Source organism: Ranitomeya imitator, chromosome 2 (genome assembly GCF_032444005.1).
Source record: "Ranitomeya imitator isolate aRanImi1 chromosome 2, aRanImi1.pri, whole genome shotgun sequence".
NCBI classification, from domain to species: Eukaryota; Metazoa; Chordata; class Amphibia; order Anura; family Dendrobatidae; genus Ranitomeya; species Ranitomeya imitator.
Genome location: NC_091283.1, coordinates 20762657 through 20783622, shown reverse-complemented (window position 1 = coordinate 20783622; position 20966 = coordinate 20762657). Strand labels below are relative to the sequence as shown.

The window sequence follows — 20966 nt, the reverse complement described above, 5'->3', positions numbered from 1 at the left end:
GAATGGAAACTAGGTCAATGACCTGTAGTTACCTTCATTCGCGGTGATGCGCCCTCTGCTGGATGTCCTCATATGACCTCGAGCGTGGGAAAATATTCTGAAAAGTTCCCAGGCTCGAGTTCATATGAGGACATCCAGCAGAGGGCGCATCACCGCGAATGAAGGTAACTACAGGTCATTGACCTAGTTTCCATTCATTCGCTGGGGTTTTACAGGCACGAGCACAGCTGCATTATAGCAGAGCTCCTGCCTGTAAAATATATTAACCCCTTCAGATGGATTTACATCGTGGGACGTTACAGATCTACGGAAGGTATGAGATACTGTTGGTTTATTATTTTTAATTTGTTACAGGTCGAGGGTCTTCAGGTGGATTTAGAGAACAATAAAATATTACAACAACCTGTGTGTTTATTTCATTAAAATACTTTGCAATATTGTGTGTGTGTTTTTTTTTAACCATTTCATACAATTGGATTAATAATGGATAGGTGTCATAATTGACGCCTCTACATTATTAATCTGGCTTAATGTCACCTTACAATAGCAAGGGGATATGACATGGTTTACTGTATGTAAACCATGTCTCATATCATGTCGGGTTTGTGAAGGAGAAATGAAAAGCCGGCAATTGAATTACCGGCTTTTCAGTTATATCGCGCTGAAGTAAATATAAATATATTGAGATTTCCCATTAACTTGCATTGGGTTTTGTGTTTCGGCCGATCCCCCGCCGATCCCCCGACCCCGACTTTTCAAGATAATTGGCCGATTTCACTCAACTCGACTTTTGAGAAAGTCGGGTTTAGCGAAACCCGACTCGACCTCAAAAAAGGAAAAGTTGCTCAACCCTACTGAAGACCTCATTGCAATTGCAGAAATATCTGTGTCAATTCTGTTTACATGTCTGTTTCGAGTAATAACATTCTTTGCTGCAGCTTTGTTCTCGGACTGGTTTTATCCCATGCTATTAGATTCCGTAGTACCCATATAATTATTACACTAACCTTTTGCAAAAACAGCAGCCATGGGTTCTCCTAGGCAGCTCCTAGCACTCTGAAAATGAATATGATGCAGACCCACAAAGCAGGAGAAGGCTATAAGAAAAGAGCAAAGCGTTTTCAAGTTGCTCTTTCCTCAGTTCGAAATGTAATTAAGAAATGGCTGTTACCAGGAACAGTGGAGGTCAAGATAAGGTCTGGAAGACCAAGCAAAATTTCGGTGAGAGCTGCTTTTAGGATTGCTAGAGAGGCAACTCAGTACCTCCGCTTGACTGCAAAAGACCTTCAGAAAGATTTAGCAAACTCTAGAGTTGTGGTACATTGTTCTACTGTTCCGAGACACCTGCACAAATATGGCCTTCATAGAACAATCGTCACAAGAAAACCTCTCCTGCGTTCTCCCCATAAAATCCAGCCTAAGAAATATGCAAAAGAACATCTAAACAAGCCTGACAAATTTTGGAAACAAGTCAGTGTGGAGCAATGAGGGTAAAATAGAAATCTTTGGCCACAATGATCCAAGGTGGAGAAGAAAGGGCACAAAATTTCAGGAAGAGAACATCTCGCCAACCATTAAGCATGAGGGTGGATTAATCATTCTTTGGGGTTGTGATGCAGCCAATGGCACGGGGAACATTTCACGAATAGAGGAAAGAATGGATTCAATGAAATTTCAACAAATTCTTGATGCAAACATAACACCATCTATAAAAAAGCTGAAGGTGAAAAGAGGAAGAGGATGGCTTCTATAAATGGATAATGATCCTAAGCACATGTCAAAATCCACAATAGACAACCTCAAAATGTGCAAGCTAAATGTTTTACATTGGCCTTCACAGTCCCCTGATCTGAGCATCATTGAAAATCTGTGTTTAGACCTCAAAATAGCGGAGGATGCAAGATGTCCCAGGAATCTCACAGAACTGGAGGAATTCTCCTAGGGAGAATGGATGAAAATCCCTTGAACAAGAATCAAAAAGTATTTACAAGCTTTGATACTTGCAAAAGGGGGTGCTACTAGGTACTAACCAAGTAGGGTGCCCAAACTTTTGCATTGGGCCATTTTCCTTATTGTAATTATTAAAATGTAAAAGATTAAAAAAATATATCTTTGCCTAAAACACAAATAAAATGTGTCATCTGTAACTTTAGGCCTTTTATAGATCATTTAATCTTCAACTTGCTAGTCCTCTGCCCTCTTGCTGACTCTTCTCTGTCCTCTTGCTGACTCTTCTCAGTCCTCTGCACTCTTGCTGACTCTTCTCAGTCCTCTGCCCTCTTGCTGACTGTTCTCTGTCCTCAGCCCTCTTGCTGACTGTTCTCTGTCCTCAGCCCTCTTGTTGACTGTTTTCAGTCCTTAACCCTCTTGCTGACTGTTCTCAGTCATCTGCCCTCTTGCTGACTGTTCTCAGTCCTCAACCCTCTTGGTGACTGTTCTCAGTCCTCAGCCCTCTTGTTGACTGTTCTCTGTCCTCAGCCCTCTTACTGACTGTTCTCTGTCCTCTTGCTGACTGTTCAGTCCTCAGCCCTCTTGCTGACTGTTCTCAGTCATCTGCCATGTTGCTGACTGTTCTGTCCTCAGCCCTCTTGCTGACTGTTCTTAGACCTCAGCCCTCTTGCTGACTGTTCTGTCCTCAGCCCTCTTGCTGACTGTCCTCAGCCCTCTTGCTGACTGATCTCTGTCCTTAACCCTCTTGCTGACTGTTCTGTCATCTGCCCTCTTGCTGACTGTTCTCTGTCCTCAGCCCTCTTGCTGACTCTTCTTAGACCTCAGCCCTCTTGCTGACTGTTCTCTGTCCTCGGCCCTCTTGCTGACTGTCCTCAGCCCTCTTGCTGACTGTTCTCAGTCCTCAGCCCTCTTGCTGACTATTCTCAGTCCTCAGCCCTCTTGCTGACTGTTCTCTGTCCTCTTGCTGACTGTCCTCAGTCCTCAGCCCTTTTGCTGACTGTTCTCTGTCCTTAGCCCTCTCGCTGACTTTTCTCCTTCCTCTTGCTGACTGTTCTCAGTCCTCTGCCCTCTCGCTGACTTTTCTCCATCTTCTTGCTGACTGTTCTCAGTCCTCAGCCCTCTTGCTGATTGTTCTCATTCCTCAGCCCTCTTGCTGACTGTTCTCAGTCCCCAGCCCTCTTGCTGACTGTTCTCTGTCCTCTTGCTGACTGTTCTCAGTCCTCAGCCCTTTTGCTGACTGTTCTCTGTCCTCAGCCCACTCGCTGACTTTTCTCCATTTTCTTGCTGACTGTTCTTAGTTGTCAGCCCTCTTGCTGCTCTTCTTTGTGCTCTTGCTGACTGTTCTCTGTCCTCAGCCCTCTTGCTGACTATTCTCAGTCATCTGACCTCTTGCTGACTGTTCTCTGTCCTCAGCCCGCTTGCTGACTGTTCTGTCCTCTTGCAGACTGTTCTCAGCCCTCTTGCTCACTGTTCTCTGTCCTCTTGCTGACTGTTCTCAGTCCTCTGCCCTCTTGCTGACTGTTCTCAGTCCTCAGCCCTCTTGTTGACTGTTCTCAGTCTTCTTGCTGACTGTTCTCTATCCTCAGCCCTCTTGCTGATTGTTTTCATTCCTCAGCCCTTTTGCTGACTGCTCTCAGTCCTCAGCCCTCTTGCTGACTGTTCTGTCCTCAGCCCTCTTGCTGATTGTTCTCTGTCCTCAGCCCTCTTGCTGACTGTTCTCTGTCCTCAGCCCTCTTGCTGACTTTTCTCAGTCCTCAGCCCTCTTGCTGACTGTTCTCTGTCCTCAGCCCTCTTGCTGCTCTTCTCTGGCCTCTTGCTGACTGATCTCTGTCCTCAGCCCTCTTGCTGAATATTCTCAGTCATCTGACCTCTTGCTGACTGTCCTCAGCCCTCTTGCTGATTATTCTCAGTCATCTGACCTCTTGCTGACTGTCCTCAGCCCTCTTGCTGAATATTCTCAGTCATCTGACTTCTTGCTGACTGTCCTCAGCCCTCTTGCTGACTGTCCTCAGTCCTCTGTTGGGGCTCATCTGCTCCTCAGAGGCAGTCTTTGACTTTTGGGGTCACTCAGACCCTTCCCCACTTTACAGCAGCTGCAGTCTGTGAAGGATCCTCTTAATGCTTAACCTTCACTCCAGAGCAGCGCTCTGTCTAGGTGGATCTAGGCCGCTCTTCATTTCCAGCAGTCATTTCCCGTCTCGCTGTTGATTGTACTCAGACGTCTCAGGAAACAAATTTACATGTCACAGCAATTCATCCTAACTGCTGCATGTAAAATGAGGGGGGAGGCCCGGCAACAGCAGCACAGTGGGATAATCCCACCTAGGACATAAATGTCTTATAGATGTGGGTCACATCTCTGAACCGGAACCTGTGTGGAAAAATGGGGGTCTCCAGACCCTCGCAGTGAAGCGGACATTGTTCTGTCTGTGGATACACTCTGTGTTACATGGGAATATCCCTTTAAGATGACTGATCATAAACAAATCAGACAGTGGAAGGAGCAGAATCCACTTGAAGAATCCATCACTTCTGAATAACCTCCTTATAAATCCTGTGGACTAATCACTTCCATTTATTACCTGAGGCTGTCCTGCTCCGGAGCACTTAATGCAGCTTTGTAGCACTTGGTTAATCATTGACTTCACAGCTGGACTTCCATGAATTGTAGCGTTAATATCATTATTTGTGGCTACATGAAGTTTAGTTCCGTTCTCTCCACCCAATTATCATCTCGTTATTTTGTTTTTTTTCTGCCGGAGATGAAAGTTCTTTCGATTTCTTCCATTTCCAGATCGTTTCTTATAATCACTGGAAGTGACTCCTGATTCTACCTCATGAATATTCATTCTCCATCATTAAATATTCTTTGTTGTGCTCAGAATGTTATCTTTATTTATTGCGCTGATGAAGATTTACTAAATACGGCGTCTCTGGGAAGAAGGGATAAGCGGCGGCGTCTGTAATGAGCAGATGCTCCAGGAGACGTGATAATCCGCGGACTCCCTCCAGTGAGGACTGATCCCGCAGTAGAAACACGGAGGCGGCGATCTCTGCTCTGGGGGCTTCATGAGACTGATAACACCCATGTACATAGGCAGCGGCCTGAGCAGAAATGAGAGAGCGCCACCTCACAGTGCCGCCACCTCATAGTCCCGCACCTCATAGTGTCGCCACCACATCACCTCATAGTCCCGCACATCATAGTGTCGCCACCACGTCACCTCATAGTCCCGCACCTCATAGTGTCGACACCACCGTCACCTCATAGTCCCGCACCTCATAGTGTCGACACCACCGTCACCTCATAGTCCCGCACCTCATAGTGTCGCCACCAGACACCTCATAGTCCCGCACCTCATAGTGTCGCCACCACCGTCACCTCATAGTCCCGCACCTCATAGTGTCGCCACCAGACACCTCACAGTCCCGCACCGCATAGTGTCGCCACCACGTCACCTCATAGTCCCGCACCTCATAGTGTCGCCACCTCACAGTGCCGCCACCTCATAGTCCCGCACCTCATAGTGTCGCCACATCACCTCATAGTCCCGCACCTCATAGTGTCGCCACCACCGTCACCTCATAGTCCCGCACCTCATAGTGTCGCCACCACGTCAACTCATAGTCCCGCACCTCATAGTGTCGACACCACCGTCACCTCATAGTGTCGACACCACCGTCACCTCATAGTCCCGCACCTCATAGTGTCGCCACCACGTCACCTCATAGTCCCGCACCTCATAGTGTCGCCACCACGTCACCTCATAGTCCCACACCTCATAGTGTCGCCACCTCACAGTGCCGCCACCTCATAGTCCCACACCTCATAGTGTCGCCACCACGTCACCTCATAGTCCCGTACCTCAGTGTCGACACCTCCGTCACCTCATAGTCCCGCACCTCATAGTGTCACCACCACCGTCACCTCATAGTCCCGCACCTCATAGTGTCGACACCACCGTCACCTCATAGTCCCGTACCTCATAGTGTCGCCACCACCGTCACCTCATAGTCCCGCACCTCATAGTGTCGACACCACCGTCACCTCATAGTCCCGTACCTCATAGTGTCGACACCACCGTCACCTCATAGTCCCGCACCTCATAGTGTCGCCACCTCATAGTCCCGCACCTCATAGTGTCGCCACCACGTCACCTCATAGTCCCGTACCTCATAGTGTCGACACCACCATCACCTCATAGTCCCGCACCTCATAGTGTCCCCACCACGTCACCTCATAGTCCCGCACCTCATAGTGTCGCCACCACGTCACCTCATAGTCCCGCACCTCATAGTGTCGCCACCACGTCACCTCATAGTCCCGCACCTCATAGTGTCGCCACCACCGTCACCTCATAGTACCGCACCTCACAGTGTCGCCACCACCGTCACCTCATAGTCCCGCACCTCACAGTGCCGCCACCACCGTCACCTCATAGTCCCGTACCTCATAGTGTCGCCACCACCGTCGCCTCATAGTCCCGCACCTCATAGTGTCGACACCACCGTCACCTCATAGTCCCGCACATCACAGTGTCGCCACCACCGTCACCTCATAGTCCCGCACCTCACAGTGCCGCCACCACCGTCACCTCATAGTCCCGTACCTCATAGTGTCGCCACCACGTCACCTCATAGTCCCGCACCTCATAGTGTCGCCACCACCGTCACCTCATAGTCCCGCACCTCACAGTGCCGCCACCTCATAGTCCCGCACCTCATAGTGTCGCCACCACGTCACCTCATAGTCCCGCACCTCATAGTGTCGCCACCACCGTCACCTCATAGTCCCGCACCTCACAGTGCCGCCACCTCATAGTCCCGCACCTCATAGTGTCGCCACCACGTCACCTCATAGTCCCGCACCTCATAGTGTCGCCACCACGTCACCTCATAGTCCCGTACCTCATATCATAGTGTCGACACCACCGTCACCTCATAGTCCCGTACCTCATAGTGTCGCCACCTCATAGTCCCGCACCTCATAGTGTCGCCACCACGTCACCTCATAGTCCCGTACCTCATAGTGTCGCCACCTCATAGTCCCGCACCTCATAGTGTCGCCACCACGTCACCTCATAGTCCCGTACCTCATAGTGTCACCACCACCATCACCTCATAGTCCCGCACCTCACAGTGCCGCCACCTCATAGTCCCGCACCTCATAGTGTCGCCACATCACCTCATAGTCCCGCACCTCATAGTGTCGCCACCACCGTCACCTCATAGTCCCGCACCTCATAGTGTCGCCACCACGTCACCTCATAGTCCCGTACCTCATAGTGTCGACACCACCGTCACCTCATAGTCCCGTACCTCATAGTGTCGACACCACCGTCACCTCATAGTCCCGCACCTCATAGTCCCGCACCTCATAGTGTCGCCACCACGTCACCTCATAGTCCCGCACATCATAGTGTCGCCACCACGTCACCTCATAGTCCCGTACCTCATAGTGTCGCCACCTCATAGTCCCGCACCCCATAGTGTCGCCACCACATCACCTCATAGTCCCGTACCTCATAGTGTCGCCACCACGTCACCTCATAGTCCCGTACATCATAGTGTCGCCACCACGTCCCCTCATAGTCCCGCACATCATAGTGTCGCCACCACGTCACCTCATAGTCCCACACCTCATAGTATCGCCACCACCGTCACCTCATACTGCGGCCACAACCGTCACCTCGTACTGCGGCCACAACTGCACCTCATATTGTGGCCTCCACCGTCACCTCATACAGCTGCTAGCACTGCCTTCCCATACTGCTACCACCATCACCACGTTCTGTACCACCACCGCCACCTCATACTGTGGCCACCACGTCACCTCGTATTGCGGCCACAACCGCACCGCGTATTATGGCCTCCACCGTCACCTCATACAGCTGCTACCACTGCCTTCTCATACTGCTACCACCATCACCACGTTCTGCTACCACCACCGCCATCTTGTACTGCTGCTACCATCGCCACCTCGTACTGCTACCACCACCGCCACCTCGTATTGTGGCCACCACCATCACCTCATACAGCTGCTAGCACTGCCTTCTCATACTGCTACCACCACCACGTTCTACTGCTACCACCACCATCTCGTATTGCAGCCACCACCGCCACCTCATACTACCATCACCATCACCTCGTACAGCTGCTACCACTGCCTCCTCATAATGCAGACACCACCGCCACCTTGTACTGCTACCACCACCATCACCTCCTACAGCTACTACCACCACCGCCACCTCATACTACCACCACCATCACCTCCTACAGCTACTACCACCACCGCCACCTCATACTACCACCACCGCCACCTCCTACAGCTACTACCACCACCGCCACCTCATACTACCACCACCGTCACCTCCTACAGCTACTACCACCACCGCCACCTCATACTACCACCACCGCCATCTCGTACTGCTACCACCATCGTCACCTCGTACAGCTGCTACCACTGCCTCTTCATAATGCAGACACCACCACCACCTTGTACTGCTACCACCACCGTCACCTCATACTGCTACCACCACCGTCACCTCGTACAGCTGCTACCACTGCCTCTTTATAATGCAGACACCACCGCCACCTTGTACTGCTACCACCACCGTCACCTCATACTGCTACCACCACCGTCACGTCATACTGCTACCACCAACGTCACCTCGTACAGCTGCTACCACTGCCTCTTTATAATGCAGACACCACCGCCACCTTGTACTGCTACCACTACCGTCACCTCATACTGCTACCACCACCGCCACCTTGTAATGCTACCACCACCGTCACCTCGTACTGCTACCACCACCGCCAACTTATACTGCTACCACCACCGCCACCTTGTACTGCTACCACCACCGTCACCTCGTACTGCTACCACCACCGCCACCTCATACTACCACCACCGCCACCTCATACTGCTACCACCACCGTCACCTCGTACAGCTGCTACCACCTCCTCTTTATAATGCAGACACCACCGCCACCTCCTACTGCTACCACCGCTGTCACCTCATACTGCTACCACCACCGTCACCTCGTACTGCTACCACCGCCACCAACTCATACTGCTACTACCGCCGCCACCTCATACTGCTACCACCACCGCCACCTCGTACTGCTACCACCGCCGCCACCTCATACTGCTACCACCGCTGTCCTCATACTGCTACCACCACCGCCACCTTGTGCTGCTACCACCACCGCCACCTTGTGCTGCTACCACCGCCGCCACCTCATACTGCTACCACCGCTGTCACCTCATACTGCTACCACCACCGTCACCTCGTACAGCTGCTACCACCACCGTCACCTCGTACTGCTACCACCACCGCCACCTTATACTGCTACCACCACCGCCATCTTGTACTGCTACCACCACCGTCACCTCGTACTGCTACCACCACCACCACCTCGTACTGCTACCACCACCGTCACCTCGTACTGCTACCACCACCGCCACCTCATACCACCACCGCCACCTCATACTGCTACCACCACCGTCACCTCATACAGCTGTTACCACTGCCTCTTTATAATGCAGACACCACCGTCACCTCGTACTGCTACCACCGCCGCCAACTCATGCTGCTACCACCACCGCCACCTCATACTGCTACCACCACCGCCACCTCATACTGCTACCACCGCTGTCACCTCATACTGCTACCACCACCGCCACCTTGTGCTGCTACCACCGCCACCACCTCATACTGCTACCACCACCGTCACCTTGTACAGCTGCTACCACCACCGTCACCTCGTACTGCTACCACCACCGCCACCTTATACTGCTACCACCACCGCCATCTTGTACTGCTACCACCACCGTCACCTCGTACTGCTACCACCACCGTCACCTCGTACAGCTGCTACCACCACCGTCACCTCGTACTGCTACCACCACCGCCACCTCATACTGCTACCACCACCGCCATCTTGTACTGCTACCACCAACGTCACCTCGTACTGCTAACACCACTGCCACCTCATACTGCTACCACCACCGTCACCTCGTACTGCTACAACCACCGCCACCTCGTACTGCTACCACCATCGTCACCTCATACTGCTACCACCACCGCCACCTCGTACTGCTACCACCACCGTCACCTCGTACTGCTACCACCACCGTCACCTCTTACTGCTACCACCACCGCCACCTCATACTACCACCACCGCCACCTCATACTGCTACCACTGCCACCACCTCATACTGCTACCACTGCCGCCACCTCGTACTGCTACCACCACCGCCACCTCATACTACCACCACCGCCACCTCATACTGCTACCACTGCCGCCACCTCATACTGCTACCACCACCGCCACCTCATACTACCACCACCGCCACCTCATACTGCTACCACCACCGCCACCTCATACTGCTACCACCACAGTCACCTCATACTGCTACCACCACTGCCACCTCATACTGCTACCACTGCCGCCACCTCGTACTGCTACCACCACCGCCACCTCATACTACCACCACCGCCACCTCATACTGCTACCACCACCGCCACCTCATACTACCACCACCGCCACCTCATACTGCTACCACCACTGCCACCTCATACTGCTACCACCACCGTCACCTCATACTGCTACCACCACTGCCACCTCATACTGCTCAGATGCTTCATACTACATAGAGATATTGTGAGAATTGTGCTTCCATTTCCTCATCCTTCGCAGATGAGTGACGTCTCCCTCCGGTGATTTCCATCTTGACGTGTCTTTTCCTTCTTGGTGTTACAATGTCAGTGTTGGGCAGTGTACCCCTACGTGTTATTTGTAAAGCTGTGAGATTCTTGTATATTTCTGCGCAGTGATGAACGCTGCGGAGTCTTTCTTTCCATTCCTGTCTCTAGAGTTTGCTGAGGTTACAATGTATCGGGGTGTTACTTTGTCTTGTGTGATGACTTGCGGATATTTGCTCTCATTGCTGCTTTCTTTCATATTTTCTAGTGTAAAACGTTGTCGGGAATCTGTGATCACATCATCTCTTTGTCGTCGGACTCGTTGGTGTCGCAGTCGGCTCACCTGGAGGTCGTCCATCTCACCAATATCATGCCAAGTGAAGGACTGGTGAGTAATACAATGATGGCGTACGGTGCAGATCTTCTGCGGAAGTTTCTAGGATTCTGCAGTCGTTTTCCTTACACAATGGCGACAATCACAGAAAAAGACAAGTAAAGTCCAGACGTCACTGTAGGGGGCGCAATATTCTCAGTGTCTTGTCTCTATTTTGGGGCTTAATTCTCGATCGTTGCAGAGTGAACAAACGGAATAATATATTCATTATTAATAATGAGTACACAATAGTGCTCGATCACATCAGCGCTGTTCCTCCACACGTCCCACCCCATGTTCCCAGCAGGTGTCAGTCACGCTCGGGGGCCACCTATGCCCTTGGGTGTGACCCCCCAGTCATCGTTGGCCCCCCATATTTGGGAGTCATCTTTGATCAGAACTACAGAGAGGAAAAGATGAGCGTGGCTCTCTCCATTGTAGTTTACGAGGGAGGTGAAACGCTCGGCTGTTGACACAGGTCTCATACACTACAATGGAGACGTCTGCGCTTCTTTGTGGCCGTCTTGGTGTCAGATATGCAGGGGGCTCACATTCTCTGTGTGAGGACGAGGACTTGAACTCTGATGCCACATATTGGATAGCGATACCCCTTCAAAAATAAACTAAACTTTTATTTCATATATAATCAGGTATCATGTTGTCTATTTGCTGCCTTCAGTTGCATTGACATCACAATATACTCCTTTGGAGCTCAGATGATGGCAGTGATGGGTCCGATCATCTCCTGTGTCACTAACTGTGGGGAGAAGCTGTGGCAGGAGATTGGAGAAACTCGGAGACTGGAGCCGACCATCACTGCCATCATCTGTACTCCAAATGAATACCTTCTGGTATCAATGCAGCTGCCAGCAGGAAAATAGACCGGGAACAGCCGGGGTCCGGTAGCCACTTACGTGCGATTTTTTTTTTTTTACAGCAATTAAGACAAATCCCTAAATGAAGTGATTTGGAAAGTTTCATAAAGTTCCATGTTGGACAAAATTATTATCTTAAAGTTTAGTTACTATAAGTTCTGGTGTGATCCTAGGGCCTTCGGGAGAGGTACAATGGGTTGCTCCATAGTTCAGCTCTCAGAGGCCTGGTTCTGCCCCCAGAGGTTCGGTTGTGCTGATGAGACTCTCTAATAATGTTATTGTGATGGTCGGCACATGGTGGTTGGCACATGATGGTCGGTGTTGTGAATTCTGTGGCAGAGCTCCCTCCTGTGGTCACAAGTGGTACTTCGGCTGATTCTCTCTGGGAGCTTCCGTTTGTGGAGGAGAGTGGTACTGCGGCTTCTGAGTTTCCTCCCTCAGGTGATCTTGTGAGGTCGTTAGGTGCTTCTCTACTTAACTCCACCTAATTCTTTGATCCTGGCTTCCTGTCTATGTTCCAGTGTTGGACTTGTTTTTCCCTGGATCATTCCTGTGGCCTGCTGCTCTGCATAGCTAAGTTCTTCTTTGCTATTTGTTTGCTATTTTTTCTGTCCAGCTTGTCTAATTGTTTTGCTGGAAGCTCTGGGACGCAAAGGGTGTACCTCCGTGCCGTTAGTTCGGTACGGAGGGTCTTTTTGCCCCCTTGCGTGGTTTTCTTTAGGGTTTTGTGTAGACCGCAAAGTTATCTTTCCTATCCTCGCTCTGTTAAGAAAGTCAGGCCTCACTTTGCTGAATCTATTTCATCCCTACGTTTGTCTTTTCATCTTTACTCACAGTCATTATACGTGGGGGGCTGCCTTTTCCTTTGGGGTATTTCTCTGAGGCAAGGTAGGCTTATTTTCTATCTTCAGGCTAGTTAGTTTCTCAGGCTGTGCCGAGTTGCATAGGCAGAGTTATAGAAAACAAGTGACTAGCACACTCCTCTCTCCTGTGCGCTGATTTGCGTCATAGCTCTTTAGCTATAAGGGTTTTCTCCCCTCCCCTTGGCTTAACCCTTTCCATTAGACATCTCCAATTTGTTTGTCCTGGTTCGAGTTTACCAGTTATATTTTTTTATGCCATTTATTTACATTCCATTTGGGGCTCTACCTTACATACAGGTGTACTTAGCACACTGATGAAGGTCTAGAGTTGACCCAAACGTTTGTGACTTTGTATGTAAATAAACCCCTCCATTTTGCATCACAATCCCTAGGAGTGTGCTAGTCACTTGTTTTCTATATATCAAGGTTTGGGCACCTATCGACTGTGCACCTCCCCCCTCGGCTGTGCTTTGCATTTTCTATATCAGCATAGGCAGAGTTAGGCGCAATCCACGGCTGCCTCTAGTGTTGTTTGGAGAGGATTAGGGATTGCGGTCTGCAGAGTTCCCACGTCTCAGAGCTCGTTCTATGATTTTGGGTTATTGTCAGATCACTGTATGTGCTCTGACCTCCATGTCCATTGTGATACTGAATTGCCTTTCATAACAGGTCGGCACATGATGGTCGGCACATGATGGTCGGCACATGGTGGTCGGCACATGGTGGTCGGCACATGATGGTCTTTCTCTCATCCTTTTTCATGGGGTGAATATTGGCGTCAGGAATGTGCATCTCTGGGTACCATGTCTGATGGTGGATTGGTGTTGTAGTAGAGGGTGATAATCAGGTGGGACTCGCCCTAACACCCTCGAGAGATGGAAAACTAGAAATGCCCCAATTTGACAATCCTTTTCGCGGGTGAAAACAAGGGGTGCATATAAGTAACGTTTTGGCGCAGTTATATAGGTACATATGTCAGGTGAGGTAAGAGCTTCCTGATGAGTCTGGGACAAGTACAGTGTCTGATATATAATGGGCCCCTTACCTCTCGGGCCCCGATGCGGCTCCACTGATTGCACCAATGATATGTTCACCCTGGCGATGCACCGTCACTGGTTCACATGAAACACTTGCAGATCACACGGCACAAAGTGGTCATTTTCTTAGCTCCACGATTGTTCACCAGGACCCACTTCTCTCTGATCTGAGGTCGGCCCCTCACAGGCCCCATCCCATCTCCTGGCCGCCGGTCCAGGACCTCCTCCCCATCCCATCTCCTGGCCGCCGGCCCAGGACCTCCACATCAGTCACCTGTCTCCCTCCTTGTGTCTTCAATACTTCGGTCCAGCACCTCACGCGGGAAGTCCACACTCTCCGAACGTGGACCCATACTTTCCCATTATACCAGCTCACTTCTGCCCCACCTCACAGTGGCCCATTGGATCGGCGTCACTGTGCTTGGGTTAGCAGCCAGAACCCACATCTCCCTGGCTCCTGACAGTCGTCCATATTGGTTTTGTAGATGCCCCTCATCCTTACATCCAGTCTCTGCATCACACACACAATGGTGCCCCAGGGGGCCACGACCCATCCTGCAAATCACAAATAACACATGATATGCCGGGACATGGCACGTTCAGGAACCTTAGAGGATAAGGCGGACAATCCATGGGCTGCAGATAAACGGAGATCTCGCGGAGTCCCGTCCTCAGAGCGGATGAGCAGACATGGGGCGAGTCTGGTGAGGCTCAGACGTCACATTCTGACTTTCCATCATTTCACCATAAACATTTTCCATGGCTCCACTTGTTTCCAGTGAATGAGAAAATTCAGAGGCTAAAAATCCGCTGCCTCCTCTTGCTTCTCACTGCTGACAGTTATTGGGGATTGTAAGAATGTGACAAACCCCAGAATCTGAGATTAGCATTCAGTGACAGCAAGCAGGGATCTGGAAATCTCCTCCACATCCTGTGACTATTACGAGAGACATTAACTCCCAGAGCTGAATGCACATCATTATAATTACACTCCGAACTGATGGGACATCGATCTGATTCCTTTTATTTCCTGAAGCCAAAATGTAATTACAGGTTCAGACATAATAATTGTTTATTAGCGGCAGTCACTATAATGTTATTATGTGATATTTAAAGGTCACAGGTCACCCCCGAGATTCACTCACATTATGCAGGTTCTGGAAGCTGCTCGGTGCTTATTTCTCATCTACAATCGTAACTTACAATTCACCGATCACTGCAAATCTAACAAGTGATTAAAGAAAAAAATTACCTACAAAACATGGCAGAAATATACAAACAAAAACCCGATTCCAAAAAATTGTTTAAATATACAAAAATCATTTTATTAAATAAACAGGTACAAGAGGGGGGAGGGGATTACACCTGCAAAAAGTAGGATGCTCATAAGGACATAATATACTATGTTAGACAGACCAGGAGACCAAGTCTAATATTATATAGCATTATCATCTATATTGCACACTCCCCATATGGCCCAATAAATCAATATTACAACGCCTGCAATACATGTATGCAGCTGATGCCATTACCCGTTTAAAGGCCAGGAGCGTCCTACCCTGACGCGCGTTTTGGCTGTGAAGCCTTTTTCAAGGGGTGTAAGATAGAGGGAAAGCAGAAGTATAAAAAGCCTCGTCAACCGATCCATTAATTAGCAGGTGCCAGAGACGCCAGCACACCAATCGTTATCCGGCTCACAGTATTAGGTGGTGGTACTAATTCCTGCCGGATGAAAACACCTGGAACGCTGCAACCACTTCATGTGACGCGTGCGCTGCCATGGTGACAGGACGCCCGGCGGCGGAGGCGTCATGTGCCGCGTGACGTCACAATCCCATAACCGTCACCGCAGCAACAAAAGACATTGAAGGCTGATGGGTGGGGCGGGACCTAGGCGCGCATGCACCAGGACCTAGGCGCGCATGCACCAGGACCTAGGCGCGCATGCACCAGGACCTAGGCGCGCATGCGTGCAATGGTTTGTCAGCGGACTTACTTATTAGGAGGACACAATAATTCTAAATCCTATGCATATACAAATGAACCACCATTATATTGATATCAAAACATATATGCAAATGTATATAGGACTAATATAGAACAGTTAGGTGGTAAATTATCAATCACAAATATAGCAATAGCTTTGAAGGATAGGTACACCACAAAATTGCAATAAATGTAAATAGAGATAAATATTAATATGGTGATACACTGGATATTGTAGATGATTCAAAACTTACATCCTTTCACTAAAAAACAAAAAACATGTGCATATTTAAACCATCGGGGGTTGTAAGAATGGAACAAAACTGATATTCTCATTAAGCCCTTTAGGATACAGCGTATCTAATGTCCATATCCACCTAGTTTCCCGCTGTGCCAGTCTGGAACTAATTTTGCCTCTGCGAATACCCGGATCAACCGCATCAATCCCCCTAACTCTGAGTGCGGAGCTATCACAATTGTGAGGCAGTTTAAAATGGCGAGGCAAGGTCCTGATTGTGGATATGTCATCATGGCCTGCAGCCGCCTCAATCCCAAGGACGTGTTCACAGACACGCACTTTAAGTTGTCGTGTAGTCAACCCTATATACACTGCTCGAAAAAATAAAGGGAACACTAAAATCCCACATCCTAGATATCACTGAATTAAATATTCCAGCTGTAAATCTTTATTCATTACATAGTGGAATGTGTTGAGAACAATAAAACCTAAAAATGATTAACATAAATCACAACTAATATCTCACGGAGGTCTGGAGTTAGAATGATGCTCAAAATCAAAGTGGAAAATGAAGTTACAGGCTGATCCAACTTCAGTGGAAATGCCTCAAGACAAGGAAATGATGCTCAGTAGTATGTGTGGCCTCCACGTGCCTGTATTTGCAGGGCTCTGGCAGCGCTCCTCCTGTTCCTCCTTGCACAAAGGCTGAGGTAGCGGACCTGCTGCTGTGTTGTTGCCCTCCTACTGCCCCCTCCCATGTCTCCTGGTAGCGCCTCCAGCCTCTGGACACTACGCTGACAGACACAGAAAACATTCTTGCCACAGCTCGCATTGATGTGCCATCCTGGATGAGCTGCACTACCTGAGCCACTTGTGTGGGTTGTAGAGTCCGTCTCATGCTACCACGAGTGTGAAAGTACAACCAACATTCAAAAGTGACCAAAACATCAGCCAGAAAGCATTGGTACTGAGATGTGGTCTGTGGTCCGCACCTGCAGAACCACTCCTTTATTGAGGGTGTCTTGATAATTGCCAATAATGTCCATCTGTTGTCTATTCAATTTGCACAGCAGCATGTGAAATTGATTGTCAATCAGTGTTGACTTCTGTTTGATTTCACAGAAGTTTGATTTACTTGGAGTTAGATTCTGTTATATAAGTGTTCCCTTTATTCTTTTGAGCAGTGTATATTAGATATATATTAGATTGCAAGAGCATAAAGCAAAATAAATTACATTTTTAGAAGTACATGTAATGTGTCTCCTAATCTCATATGTCCTGAAGAATTAGTAAATGTACCAATCCGATCTATATTTGGGCAGGCAACACACTAGCCACAAGGCATACATCCGCACCCAGGGCCAACACCATCAATAAAACCAGACTTAGAATCACATTGATATTGGCTCCGGACAAGACAATCCCTAAGATTTTCGAGCGTCGAATAACTATGCTTGGTGTTTTGGGAAGAATTGGTTTGAGAACAGAATCAGTTTGCAAAATGGGCCATGCTCTCTGGAGACATCCCTTCATACATGAGAATTGGACATGATAGTTCGTGATAAATCGCACTTTGTTTGTAGTAGTTTTATGACCATCACGGGCAAACAGTAAAGATTGACGTGTAGAGTATCGTGCTCTATGATAGGCCCGTTTAATGGTACGTCTACCACAGCCCCTTTCACGGAATCTATCACATAGATCTTCTGCCTGCATTTAAAAGTCCTCATCATTGGAACATGAAGAAACTGTCCAATGGGGATCAAATCCACCATATATTTAGGATGGGCGGAGGAAGCATGTAACAACATGCCATCACCATCTCTCCACACAGTCACATCAAGAAAATTAATTTTATGGATATCACCTTGATAAGTGACATAGATATTTTTATCATTACTGTGTACATACATTACATTACTGATCCTGTGTTACATCCTGTATTATACTCCAGAGCTGCACTCACTATTCTGCTGGTGCAGTCACTGTGTACATACATTACATTACTGATCCTGAGTTACATCCTGTATTATACCCCAGCGCTGCACTCACTATTCTGGTGGTGCACTCACTGTGTACATACATTACATTACTGATCCTGAGTTACATCCTGTATTATACCCCAGAGCTGCACTCACGATTCTGCTGGAGCACTCACTGTGTACATACATTACATTACTGATCCTGAGTTACATCCTCTATTATACTCCAGAGCTGCACTCACTATTCTGCTGCTGCAGTCACTGTGTACATACATTACATTACTGATCCTGAGTTACATCCTGTATTATCCTCCAGAGCTGCACTCACTATTCTGCTGGTGCACTCACTGTGTACATACATTACATTACTGATCCTGAGTTACATCCTGTATTATACCCCAGAGCTACACTCACGATTCTGCTGGAGCACTCACTGTGTACATACATTACATTACTGATCCTGAGTTACATCCTCTATTATACTCCAGAGCTGCACTCACTATTCTGCTGCTGAAGTCACTGTGTACATACATTACATTACTGATCCTGAGTTACATCCTGTATTATCCTCCAGAGCTGCACTCACTATTCTGCTGGTGCAGTCACTGTGAACATACATTACATTACTGATCCTGAGCTACATCCTGTATTATACTCCAGAGCTGCACTCACTATTCTGCTGCTGCAGTCACTGTGTACATACATCACATTACTGATCCGGAGTTACATCCTGTATTATACCCCAGAGCTGCACTCACTATTATGCTGGTGCAGTCACTGTGTACATTACATTACTGATCCTGAGTTACATCCTGTATTATCCTCCAGAGCTGCGCTCACTTTTCTGCTGGTGCAGTCACTGTGTATATACATTACATTACTGATGCTGAGTTACATCCTGTATTATCCTCCAGAGCTGCACTCACTATTCTGCTGGTTTAGTCACTGTGTACATACATTACATTACTGATCCTGAGTTACATCCTGTATTATGCCCCAGAGCTGCACTCACTATTCTGCTGGTGCAGTCACTGTGTACATACATTACATTACTGATCCTGAGTTACATCCTGTATTATACCCCAGAGCTGCACTCACTATTCTGCTGGTGCAGTCACTGTGTACATACATTACATTACTGATCCTGAGTTACATCCTGTATTATACCCCAGAGCTGCACTCACTATTCTGCTGGTGCAGTCACTGTGTGCATACATTACATTACTGATCCTGAGTTACATCCTGTATTATACTCCAGAGCTGCACTCACTATTCTGCTGGTGCAGTCACTGTCTACATACATTACATTACTGATCCTGAGTTACATCCTGTATTATACTCCAGAGCTGCACTCACTATTCTGCTGGTGCAGTCACTGTGTACATACATTACATTACTGATCCTGAGTTACATCCTGTATTATACCCTAGAGCTGCACTCACTATTCTGCTGGTGCAGTCACTGTGTACATACATTACATTACTGATCCTGAGTTACATCCTGTATTATACTCCAGAGCTGTACTCACTATTCTGCTGGTGCAGTCACTGTGTACATACATTACATTACTGATCCTGAGTTACATCCTGTATTATACCCCAGAGCTGCACTCACTATTCTGCTGGTGCAGTCACTGTGTACATACATTACCTTACTGATCCTGAGTTACATCCTGTATTATACCCCAGAGCTGCACTCACTATTCTGCTGGTGCAGTCACTGTGTACATACATTACATTACTGATCCTGAGTTACATCCTGTATTATACTCCAGAGCTGCACTCACTATTCTGCTGGTGCAGTCACTGTGTACATACATTACATCACTGATCCTGAGTTACATCCTGTATTATACCCCAGAGCTGCACTCACTATTCTGCTGGTGCAGTCACTGTGTACATACATTACCTTACTGATCCTGAGTTACATCCTGTATTCTACTCCAGAGCTGCACTCACTATTCTGCTGGTGCAGTCACTGTGTACATACATTACATTACTGATCCTGAGTTACATCCTGTATTATACTCCAGAGCTGCACTCACTATTCTGCTGGTGCAGTCACTGTGTACATACATTACATTACTGATCCTGAGTTACATCCTGTATTATACTCCAGAGCTGCACTCACTATTCTGCTGGTGCAGTCACTGTGTACATACATTACATTACTGATCCTGAGTTACATCCTGTATTATACTCCAGAGCTGCACTCACTATTCTGTTGGTGCAGTCACTGTGTACATACATTACATTACTGATCCTGAGTTACATCCTGTATTATACTCCAGAGCTGCACTCACTATTCTGCTGGTGCAGTCACTGTGTACATACATTACATTACTGATCCTGAGTTATATCCTGTATTATACTCCAGAGCTGCACTCACTATTCTGCTGGTGCACTCACTGTGTACATACATTACATTACTGATCCTGAGTTACATCCTGTATTATACTCCAGAGCTGCACTCACTATTCTGCTGGTGCAGTCACTGTGTACATACATTACATTACTGATCCTGAGTTACATCCTGTATTATACCCCAGAGCTGCACTCACTATTCTGCTGGTGCAGTCACTGTGTACATACATTACATTACTGATCCTGAGTTACATCCTGTCTTATACTCCAGAGCTGCACTCACTATTCTGCACTACAGTTCCCTCTTATAATAGCACTTTATATCGAAGACTATTCTCTAATATTCCCTGATATTGAGGTGATATTTGGGGGTCACTTTGGGGGTCTCCGACTCTGTCTGATGACCCTGCAGGCTGTGTGATATAAGTAGTGACTGTACTCAGATCTTCCTCTGTGTTGTAGCCACTGGTGCCGTTTTCACGCTCTTTGCACAATACCGGATACAGGTTCTCCGGTTTGATGATTTTTTTAGGACAAGAACAATTTCTGTTTTCCTTCCATCTTTGTTTAGTGAATCATCAAATGTGAATT

At 48.2% G+C, this 20966-nt stretch overlaps 1 protein-coding gene across 1 annotated transcript in view; it reads left to right on the top strand.

The window, feature by feature from the left end:
• The window catches only part of LOC138661436 (connector enhancer of kinase suppressor of ras 2-like), a 468527-nt gene that overhangs the window by 330404 nt on the left and 117157 nt on the right, over positions 1-20966 (top strand). The window contains exon 6 of the mRNA XM_069746117.1: positions 10927-11046. Coding sequence (XP_069602218.1) covers positions 10927-11046 — 120 coding nt within the window. The remainder of the gene's footprint in view (positions 1-10926; positions 11047-20966) is intronic.